This window comes from Anoplolepis gracilipes, chromosome 1, assembly GCF_047496725.1.
Source record: "Anoplolepis gracilipes chromosome 1, ASM4749672v1, whole genome shotgun sequence".
Taxonomy (NCBI): domain Eukaryota; kingdom Metazoa; phylum Arthropoda; class Insecta; order Hymenoptera; family Formicidae; genus Anoplolepis; species Anoplolepis gracilipes.
In genome coordinates, this window is record NC_132970.1 from 22887178 (window position 1) to 22899680 (window position 12503).

Sequence of the window (12503 nt, forward strand, 5' to 3'; positions counted from 1 at the left end):
TTAATGTTCATTTTAATTGTGATTTTGATTTTAAGTTTAAGTTTAATTTAAGTTTAATTGTAATTTTTGATTTTAATTTTGATTTTAACTTAAAATTCTGGATAAAAATAGATTGACAGGTTTTGTTTCAAGAAATTATAGAGTATATAGTTTATATATGTTTATATATGTTTGTACATATGTATAGATATTTATATTTATATTTAGATGTTTATATTTATATATCCTAAGCCGAAAGGCAAGGATTAAGAATAAATAATAATAATAAAATAATAAATATATATTGACAGGTTGGTAAATGTATAAATAATTTTTTTTCTGTCATCACAATTATGCTACTGACAAGACGCGTAGTATCATTACAATTAGGATTTCAGACTTCAGCTTCTTCTATTATTTTTTGCATATTTGTATGCGAATCTCGTATTTCGCAACGGTGACTCATTATTCGCCTAGCACAAAAGCAACGAAATAACAGTGATTTGTGCAGGAAGTAAAAAGGAACCGCTGCTGGTGTCGCGCACTTTGTCTTTCAAGTACATACTTATAATACAAAAGCGGAAAATAAGAGGAGAGTATATGTTAGAGGGGACTACACAGTTATCATTCATTTAAGGAGTGTTTACGTTTCATTATAGGACAAATAGGACGCAAATGAGTAATGTTTTATATTACAGGTTCATTAAAAAGATGATGAAAAAAAATCAAATGTATTTAAAATATGAAACTTGCAAATTGTGAGATTAAACTCATTTACTTATTAATCATACATTTATATATAAAATTTCTAGATACATATTTAATTAAGCTACTTCCGAAGCATAATAAAAAGATAAAAAAATAATCTCATAATATACTTTATATTGAAAGTAACTAAAAAATATACGGAAGATTATTTCCTCAGATAAATAGCGTAGCTTTACGAGCAGCCGCTCGAAGATTCATCGCTTTTCAGAGAATATTTCGCAGGCGCTTCTTCTTCGCAATGCATATCCAAGAACAGGTGTAAATTGTGTCGCGGTAAGGAAATTAAAAAACGCATCGCGCAAGCCGCCTTGCGTCGTGATTTTGCGCGATAACTGTTATTTATCGGGGGAGCGATATCTTGGCCCGCACGACTTGAGCAGAAAATTCCACGGATGGTCATCCGTGACCTCTGGACCACCGCAAAGTGTTAAAAAAAATTGTCTCGTTAATCGACAATAATCGTAAATGACGCGGCGAACGATCGAGAATAGAAAGAGAAAGGGAAGGAGAGGGGGGAGGGGGAGGGGGGAGAGGGGGGAGAGGGAGGAGAGGGAATACATTACGTATAGTTATTTATTTATTCTCCGTTACGTCGTTATGAGAAATAAATTTCGCTGTGGTCGCGAAGAATTCGTCGTAATCGCGAACGCGAATCGCCGAGCACTGCCTAAAGCGACAAAAACGTGAGAAAAAAATATGGCTGGAACGCGATTCCGCGATAGTTGAAATTTATTCCGCTCTTGCATCTGTCGCGAGTTTGAAATTTAAGTCTCGCAAGCGTGTGCTATCTGTCGAGAAGACACCGATGTAGAATATATCGTGGATTATATTTCCTCATATAATTGGCATTCTTTACATCATAATGAATTTCTGCACAAAGTTTTTCCAATTTATTGTTACAAAAAAAATATTCCTTATTTTATACAGATAGCGGATTAAAAAAATTGTGAAAGATATCGAAATTTTCTTGGATATTTTTAATATTGTGATATGTAAAACAATATATATATATATAGTGTCGATTAGTTTTCAGTAAAATCACGTGTGAAATAACCAAGTACAACTCGTATATTCTTCATTTTCCTAGAAACAAATAACGATACTTCTGCGGCTCCTCGACTTACGGCTGTTATAACATACCATTACAGACAATTCTCGAGGATACATTCCTTGATGCTTCGCTAATACGAGTCACACACACACGTCGGAATATTACCGATCATCTCACGTAATTATATTGCGTGCGATTCATTCGTTATATTCAATAGAAGATTAACATACGTATTCAGTACATCTTTCGTACACTTAAAAATGATTTTGTGTGTACGTGCCGTATGATTCACTAGAGGCGACAAAGCAGTTTTACATTACACCTGCACCAGCATAAAATGGACATTGCATAGCTATATTATCTCTCGCGCGTCAATAAGACTACGTGTACAACTCGTTATACATGGTTGTCTTGTATACATACCGCGAGTGTTCCGTAATTACATAAAGTTTTCCGGCTCTACGTGCTGCCGACTATCTTAATCGCAATCAAGGGGAAGTAGACTAGGATGAAGGATGAAGGAAAATACGTTTGTTCGAAAGCGAACGAAAAATATGTTTGAACAGCGGGGAGAAAGAATCATAGCTAGTCACAATTATGCTTCACACAGATACAAACACACATACACAAAAGGCGTAATACAGTTTGTCATAAGCGCTGTCTCCGAGAAAAGAAAGGAAAGGGTACTATGCGGGTATCAGGTGATTCGCGCTAATTACGTGTTCGCTTAATAATTACGACACACTGGCGCTCTCTCGCATACGATTAATCAAGGCCCTCGTTTCACCGTATATAGTCACGGGAATAATTGAAGTTTTGACGAGTTCCCAGTCTAATGATATCGTTCGAGTAATAAGAAACGCGGCATCGCACGCACACAGATTCACGCCCTGCTCCACCTCCGATGTCCTTGAGGATGAAAGGGCGAAATGGCGCGTGGATCGATGATCGTTAATTACCTCGGAAAGCCTTGGCGAAGATGCCAGCGAAGTAAATTGTTACATACGCAAATTATTGTTTGTGTGTGCGGCGCGATTTTGTTTTGAAAGAAAGTTTCCTACACGTCGACTTTTGCAGCTCTGACAACTTTGTGATTTTTTAAATATGATAAACGGGAAAGATGGCCATAATTTTTTAAAATGCAAAAAAAACATACTTTTATTTTTGTTATTTTTTAATAGTGTTTAGCATATTATCTTCCCTGAAGTTTAAATTACTAGTTGGTAATATTATCGAAATTAAAAGGAAAATATTTAATAGAAATTTTATATCATCAAAATAGTACAACACAAGCATTGGCCATCTTACCCAACTTTTGAGGAAAAGATAACCATAGGGACAGGAAGATGGCCATAATATTTATAAAAAAATAGTGGAAACGAAAATAAAAATTATATTTTTAGACGGTTTACACAGGAATCAAAAAAAAAAAAAAAAAAAAAAAAAAAATAGGTAAAATTTTTTAGAAAAAATTATATCGATTGTGTTATAAATTAATTCAGAGAGAAAAACGTTGTAGAATATAATAGAGGGTAAACTCGAGTAAGATGGCCATAGTTTTTTAAAATGCAAAAAACATAATTTTATTTTTGTTATTTTTTAATAGTGTTTGACGTATTATCTTCACTGAAGCTTAAATTACGTAATATTATCGAAATTAAAAGGAAAATATTTAATAGAAATTTTATATTATCAAAATAGTACAACATAAGCGTTGGCCATCTTACCCAACTTTTAAGGAAAAGATGACCATAGAGATGGAAAGATGGTTGTAATATTTATAAAAAAATAGTGAAAACGAAAATAAAAATTATAGGTCTTGTAACAATTTACATATCTTTATAATATATCAACGTCGATTACGATAGCTTAACTGTAATTTATTCGACGTTGTAACAGTTTTTAGTGGACAAATGAAAAACTTTGCAGATAGTCAAAAGTAAAAATATGATATAAGATTCACAATATCGTTTTTTTCGAACAATGTATGCACATAAACTACTGTAAATATCGATTATCTTTGATAATGACTAAAAAAGCGCGCTATTTAGCGATTATTGAAAAAATTACAGCCTATCATACCCTAGTTTACCCTACATTACAAGTATTGATAATTGCGAGATTCTAAGAAATATTTATACACACCCGGGTTATCCTTATATATATTTTTTTTATATAAAAAATGTGAAATTTGTTTTTCCGAAAAAGATATAATTATGATATTAAAAGATTTAGAAGATATATATTTTTTTGCTTTATTTTATTTCATTGAAAGTGTATCGAACAATCTTCTGCGTCAATCATTGCCGTGTAACAATGTGAAAGTCTGTTTCGGAATATTTATTTGCAATATGTTAAATCTACACCTACTTATTCTTGTTAACGCTTTAAAACGATTTTCTGCTTCTACAACTGCTATTTGAATTAGCATAAATGACTTGATAAGACAGAAAATCTATTATTATTAGTAATTATCTCAAGCTTCTTACAACTAACCCTCATTTACCTTCTTCGACATACATGAGATTATTAACCGCGAAGCAACCAAACCAGTAACCGTACTATTAATTGGTCGACGCCTAGAAACCGGAATTTATTCCGAAATCTGAATCTATATCAAGTTCTCATGACCGTTAGAACAAGGCATGTTTTATTGATCGCATGTTTAAATGTTATGATCACGTTTTTAATAAACTATAATATATTATAAGTGTACATTAAAACACGTGTATATATTATAATTATACATTTTTATAGAAATTAAACATATGATTCTACCATTATTTTTAATATAATTTATTGATAACGCAATCTTTAAAACTAAAAAATTTATATTTCAATATAACATCTCTCTCACGCAAAAATGATATGTTTTCAAATAAATATTATATATTTATATATAGGGATTTATCAGAAAATGTTTGAAAAGAGCGATCCTTTACCCTCTCCATCTCCAATATTAAAATTTTCCACGTTTTTCAAAAGAAAATAAAGAAAAAGAAAATGCACAACGATACACAACACGCGTGTGTCGCGCATATCACACCGAGGGGTCTCTTTCGCGAGACGGACGAGCAATGAACGGTATGTGTATAGTATATAGGTGTGCGTTAAGGCTCGAGGCCCGAGGGAGAATCAGTCCCGATCGCCATGGTAACCGCGCCGAGTCGCGTTCCCTCTCTCTCGCTCCACCGTCAGACTCCGATCGTGCGTCTTCGTGCGAATTCGTGCGCGCTCGGTCGGCTTCGCGCACGAGCGAGGCCAACCGGTCTCTCGGCTCTCGGCGCTGCCAGTCTCCGCGCGACCAGTTTCGATTGTGCACGTATTCGCGGCGATCGGTGCTCGGTGTTTAACCGTCCCGCTCGCGTTCGGTGCCCGACCTCGCGTATCGTACATCGGGTCGACATTCGTGTTCGCGAATCGCGTGACTCGTCGCGCCTACAACGGCATGCGAAATAGTTGGAAACAATTCGTCGTATTTTGAGGCTCTTGCCATTCCGTACCGGAAGCGCCGTCGCAGAAACGGAACAGCACCGTGAAGGACTGTACGTACATAACCGCGGAGTGTGGTGTTTGCGAGAGAGCTGCGGTTGCACGACGCCCGAAGGCAAATACCTGTGCCCGCCGCCGACTTTCGAGCCGACTCGACGAGGAGGCCGCGTTCGTTGCCTGCTACCGCTCCACGGTATAGATATAGGTGATCGAAACAGCCTGCCGGCGCGTCCTTTGGCGCACGTATCGCAGTGGCCCGATGATTCATTAATGCGCGATCGGAATCCTTCGCTTTTTCTTTCTCTCTCTTTGTCTCTCTCTCTCTCTCTCTCTCTCTCTCGTGGTGCGATACTACGAGGAACTTGTCGCGACAGTTTTGTAAACGTTTCTCCGGAGTGTCCACCTGCTGTATGTATCTCCCCCTCCCCCCTGCCCCTAGAGTACTTGTCTCACAATAGCGTCGATAAAGTCGCGCGTTTAAGTGTTTTCAAAACCACTTGTAGCACATTTCACGCGGCACAATAGTGAGGCAGTAGTGAGTGAAGGCTGCGACTCGCGACGCCGACGCGGCGCGGCGTCGGCACCGACGCCGGCGATGCGCGACGATTAGGGCGCGCGTAGCGGCGATATCCTTGCCTGATACACTCGCACGCTGGTGGTGTTGGCGGCGAATCGAGAGACGGATTAATGATGACCATGTTCGGCACCCTCGTGCAGAGGCTCACCTCGCCGGTGACCTCGCCTACGAGCCCACGACGGCGCTTCAAGTCGCCGTCGCGATGGGAGGTGCAGAGCGATCCGGAGGACGATCCGGCCGCGCCCGTGAGGAAGTCCAGGGCCAAGCATCTTCTGGATAAACGCAAGAGCAAGAGCCGGGCACGAGCGCTGCATTCCTCGCAGTCAGACCACTTGCAGATGTGCAACGGCAGTGGTGGTTGGCACGACGTCGTCTTCCCTCCACTGCGGGGCACCAAGAGTCTCGGAAGGCTTGACGGCTTGAAAGAGGTGAGCCTTAGTATTCCCCGTAGTGTGTCGGACCTATTGAATTATTCGATTCGAATACACTCGGATAATTTCGTCGATAAGTTTTCATACTTTTTCTCTACGATCAATAATTGATATTTTGTTAATTTCGAATATAATAATTTTATTAATATTTCCCCAGATAATTTATTAGATAATACAATGCTCTCGAGAAAATTCGAATTGTCACAAACTCGACTCGCATTGAAACATGTTGACATGATCAAAATTTATTTTAAAAATAATATAAAATATTTTTACATCGAGTTGTGAGAGAGATGGAAAGAAATAAAATTGAGATTTTTATCTTAAATAAACTTTATTGGGATATTTTTTTTAAGATTGATGAATTAAATAAAAATTTGCAATTAATGCAAACCACTTTCATATAATTAAAATCTCACTTGTGATATCTAATAACGTAAGTTTATACATCTGTAAAATGGATCGATTTCACTCAACGCAACCATCTGCTTCATATTAACGATCTTTAGCTGAGCAAACAGCCATCGAAAGTGCTCGGAATCGGATCGTGACGCATGACTGTAAAATTACTGGAAATATCACGTACGTGTCCATTACTATACGAATTTATAGATTAGGCAATCTTTTAATGTTCTGGTAGAGTAGGTAAATTAACCATATTTTACATCGAATAGTTTGAGGCTGAAAACGATAGACCGAGTTTCTCGAATACATAAAAACTAGTGCTTTGTAAATATTCGTCTCTTTGTTGACATTACTAAAATAACAAAGTTATATCTGAATAATGATATCTAGACTAAATAAATGGAAAATGAATGTTAGAGTTTACAGTTGATAATAATTAGATTTGGTTTTTTTATTCTTACTTGAAACTGGAAAATGATAAAATCATTTTAATAAAAGGTTAAATAATATCTTTATTGGAGAACCATAATAAAATTTATATTAACTGTTTATCAAATTGGCAAGTATCAATTTCTCCAAGTCTTGAATTTACATTCATACGAATTTTAGTAATAATTAATAATATTTATAATACTTTCTTTATTTGAAATTCTTTTCACTTGTCTGTCAAAATTGAGAATAATACAATAGAAACAAAGGTATACGAAATCATTTTTTCTTTTTTTGAGAGAAATTAATTTCATTTTCTCAGAATTTACACATACTTCAGGATTCTTTTGTAACTAGGCACCTCATTTATCATTAAGCTATTTATTTCACCTCATTTAATTAAATGAGTTTAGGTGCGAGTTGCGATGTGCGTATCACAAACCTGATTATATAATTGCTCCGTAACGTAACATGCCGGTTTTTATATCGTACATAGTTGGCGAGTTTCACGTAACTCGCATACGTGGTTATGTAGCGCGGCATTGCGGTATTTTTTTTTTTCTTTTGTGTGTCCTACGTGCTTTATTTTTGGATCGCTTACTTTGAAGATAGCACATTCCACTTCTTTTATCTTGAAAGTAGCAGGTTTTCAACTTTTGGAAACTACTGCAAAAAAACAGTATGCAATGCGTGAACAGATTTTCAAGTGACGAAAGCAACACCAGTAAATTTTAGACATAATTTAAAAGGATAGAGAAAAGAAAAGAAATTATTTACATCACAATGAGATCTAATATATTAATCTTTCCGTTCTTAAAAATAATTTCATGAATATAGAATTAATTGGTCGGTTCGAAAACGTGTTGTTTAAAAATAAAATGTGTTTAGAGAGAAAATTTGAACATAAATGTACAAACGTACAAAAGAGCCGTTAATATTTATTTACAACATTATTTATAAAATATAATATAATGTTATTTACCGGAATAAACGACTAATATCTATCGCGTGTTCGCATCGATGCGTAAACGGAACGGATACGAGTAAAAAAAGAGTTGGCCGCGTTCTTCCTCGGCACCTACGATATGTTTGTTTACTATCGGACGAGGTCGTCGAGCAAAATGTTGATACTTGCCAACACTCGCTCGAGCACATCGATCTTCACGCATTTTATTACGTAGGATACATATGTCCGATTATGTATCTTAAATTTATGTTAACTGCACTGCTGCTGCTGCTTGCTAACTTGACAGCATTTTATTGCACATGCGAAGGAGCGAGAGTAAGGCATTAAAATACTTACAATTGTGTTTATCTAAAAATAATATTCAATATAATACGCAAAAGAATTTGTATAAAATTTATCTTGAATATTTCTAAAAATTTCAAGTTAATAAATTTTTTTATAAAAAAAGGAAAAATGAATAGTATAATTGGTTCTATATAATTATAATACTTTAAGGGGATTCAAAAAGCTGTTCTATATTATCGACCTAAAATTTAACCTAACATGACAATATATTTGCTTAATATAAAAGTTTTTCAATTTATACACATAAAATAAGATAGGTTTCTGCTAGGAATTGCATGAAGGAATATTTGCGAATTTTTAGAAATGACGTCTGACGTGAGTTTGCGTTTCAATCTCGCACCCTCACAGATGCACGAGAGTAATTTTTTACAGATTTTGAAAATCTTTTTTACTAGGCTTCTGAAATCATTTCCAAAAGTTTACTAATATTCTGTTATGTTATTCTAAACGCGGACGCAATATCTCTTGCACGAACATGCCGTAGAACTTTTTGTATTAAATAAATATCGTTACGACGTAACTGTCATCTTTTAATTTTTTATCATTTTTATATGAAATTATTAGCCCCCGCGTGTTGTTTTTATAAGTACTTTAATCGTGGAGTAGGATTTATCAATCCTTATAGCCAAAAAAAAAGAGATTTTCAAAATCTGTAATTCATGTTCTGTCGGTAATTTTGGATGCCCTTAATATTTTTACTTTAATCTAATTTAAAAAACTCAACAGTAACTTTCTTAACGGACGTTTTAACGTTCACTTTTGTTTGCTCTATTATTTCACGACTAAATACACGTTTAGCGCGCTTCTTTCGGCTAGATAAATGGGTAAATGGAAAGGGTAAATATACGACCGAAAATCCGTCATCCAATAAGCTTTCTCCATTGGAGGAAGTAAGAGAGAAGCGCAATTTGCTCGATAATCGATTTACGCGGCTTTTACGATACAAAATCGTGTGGTTCTATCTCCCCACCGTGCTTACGTTTTATTATCGTCGACTTTCACGACGCAGCACGGATACGTTACTACTTGCCGGCTGCTACCCTTTACCTCCTAACCTTGCTCGCGATCGGAGAGCCTCGAACGTCGAATACCCACCGCACCGTAAAATCACCGGCTTTCACCGAGCCGTAATATGACGATGTACCGCGAATCGCCAAACGTGTTCGTAATTCGTGTAAATTGCGCGCGTACAGTCGACCCGCGCCTCTTTCTCGACTATAACGCGAAATCACGTTACGTCGCCCGAGACGCACACGCACACGCACACACGTGTCCAGGCTGTAGAAACTGGATATCCGACTGACGACCAGTTATCAAAGCCGTGGAAGTGAAACGCGGATCGCTGTCATTAACCCATTAGATGCCGGGAATTTTATTCAAATATTCATAGTAGCAAAATATAATCTGTGTCTATAGTAATTTTCTCCCAGTAATAATAACTTATCTCGGAAACCAATTTCAATAATTAAATGAGATATTACCGAACAATTGCAATTTTTTTGTGGTTTAAAGTTTAATCTTGAGTCTTTCAAAACGTTATAATAATCAATAATGAAAATAATCAATGCGTCAGTAATATAAAGTCGGTCTTGTATAATTTATTATTACATAAAACTTACTTTAATTAACAAAAATTCCTCTTATATTACGTAAAATTAATTTTTTTAACGCAAATGATTACAGTTTTTAATTAACTCTAAAAAAGCGAGGTCACATACATAAGCAATGACAGAAACTTGTTATTCGAATTTAAAATTCGAAACGCGTTACACGCTTCGCTCTCCTGGTTACTTAAAAATCGTCCGTCGTACTTTTTGCGCCCCGATACAATGCCCGGGTGCCACGGTGCACTCGTGACCATGCACAAAACTTGCATAGCGGCTTCTCAGGGGTCGTTAAGTGTCGTCGTCGTCGTCGAATCCGAGCCGCGCCGCGGCGAACGATGCAATTCGTAATTCGACGAGATTGCGTGGCTCTTTAACGACCTCGGTATTTGAACGACGACCCACCAAGAAGTACTTTATGCCTTTTCCCGCACACACGAGCGCACATACACGCGGCCGAAAGGGGGCATTAAGGCCGCCACTAAAATCCGACTTTGTCAAATGTCCGTAATTCGAGCGACTCTTAACGACGATACTGCCTGTCCTGCCCTGGCATGTATTTACGAACCTCCATCACCAACTCCATCGGCTCTCCTCTTCCTCGTTACATCCTCCTCCACTCGTTCCCTCCCTCGCAAATTTTCTTTTTTTTTTCTTCCTGTGGAAGAGTACCATTAATTTTGCGAGCGTAAAAAAAGGAACGGGGTGCTGGACGAGTGCGTTAGCGGTGTCGTCGAGGCGAATCTCGGCCTTTATGGCGGATTTACGTGATGCTAATAATAGTGAAGCTAATCAAGTGGACGTGAGTTATTTACAAGCCATTTATTTGTATAAATTTATTTGTAAAATTGATTGCGAACGATTTTTTTTTCTAAATTTATTTGAAATATTTGGGACTATGCGTACTTGTGGAAAAATATTGCGTAAATACTTATTTAGTAAATCGAATACGGAGAAATAATTAAATAAATTAATGGGTATTGAAAAAAAAGTGAATAGAAATGTTCTTCTACTTTCGGGCACATACTTGTTTTTCTCCATCACGTTAATGTTCCATTTAACCTCAATTTCACTCTCATAAAGAGCAAGTAATGAAGCATTCGCCTCTGAATCGAGTCATTATCGATATTTCCATTAACAGTATTCTTTTATGTACCGTTGTAATTATATCTTTAATTGCATTATTGTAATCAATGTAATTTTTTTAAAAATAAATTTTTAAACTAAATTCTAATTAACTATACAAACAAAATGTGTGAAACTTAACAATAAAAATATTCAAGGAATGTCAAAGAAATATTTAAATAGGAAAGATTAAACTTTTAATCTTTTACACATAAAGACTCGAAGATAATGATACCAATCGTTATCTGCATTATCTTTATCTATCCCCAAGACAGTAGTAAAGACGCACATTATTATTTGTTTCAATATTTACTTGAAAATAAATGCATCCCTTTTGAAAAAAAATGAAAGAAGATGTAACGACTTGTCACGTGATTCATCTTGCTACCGCATGTAAAATCATCATTAACGATCCGCTCTTCTTGGACAAGATGAGACAGGAAGAGAGAGGGCGAGAGAACGTTATGTCCAAGGCTTGCAATTGCATACGAGATAGAGATCTGTTGGTGTGCAGCTAGTTAAATGGCGATGCAACGAACGAGGGAGCGCGAGAGACACGAGGAAGTCTCGGCGCGTTGCCTTGTTTCGACGGATAAGATCGACGATCGCACGTGATGGAGCACAGTAGCCGAATCTTGAACGCTGAACATCGCTCGATGAATATCGCCATCTTTTTCCTTTCTTTTTATTTATTCAACGTTCTGTATCATTTATTTTGGTCGATCTGTCCAAGACGAGATTCTTGAACGTCCGAAATTCTTGTACCAGCTTTCGCATCGAAATACTATTATAAAAAACAAGATTGAGAAATTCTCGTCTCTTTTAAAGATCATCATTCATTCTTGTTTATTATTTAAATTATTAAATATACGTAAATAAAAATTTTTATAAATATAACATCCGTTTAATGTATATCACGCTTTATTTTGACAAATCAACTTAAATTATGCGGAAACTAAGGTGCATATCTAAAAAAAATAAAATCTCTTTACATAAACACTGTGTACACGAAAGATTAATCTTGTTTCGCGGACGTTCGATAGAGGAGTAAAAAATCCATATCCGTAGGAAAGCGGCCTTATAAGGGGACTCCGTTGGCTCGCGAGCTTCCTAAGGATTATCTGTGGGACATTCCGAGACTCTGAATCAAGCCGCCTCGTCCAGTTTCCATGGTCGTGTTCTTAAGGAACATGGATCTGACACCGATCGCGATCATATCAGATATCATCTCCGATGTGGTAGTGTAGTATAGGTAGTAAAAAAAAAAAAAAAAAAAAAAAACTGTCCACGCCCGTTTGAAGATTCGACTACGAAGATTATCGAGAATCCG

The 12503-nt window shown here is 36.4% G+C and overlaps 1 protein-coding gene across 4 annotated transcripts in view; it reads left to right on the forward strand.

The window, feature by feature from the left end:
- LOC140669318 (uncharacterized) overlaps positions 1–12503 on the forward strand; it is a 235773-nt gene that overhangs the window by 116466 nt on the left and 106804 nt on the right. Inside the window, exon 1 of one of the 4 annotated variants that reach the window (XM_072899069.1) lies at positions 4686–6295. The exons of the other annotated variants lie outside the window; for them this stretch is intronic. Coding sequence (XP_072755170.1) covers positions 5978–6295 — 318 coding nt within the window. The 5' untranslated portion in view covers positions 4686–5977. Of the gene's footprint in view, positions 1–4685; positions 6296–12503 lie in introns of those variants that run through there. 4 annotated transcript variants of the gene reach the window in all.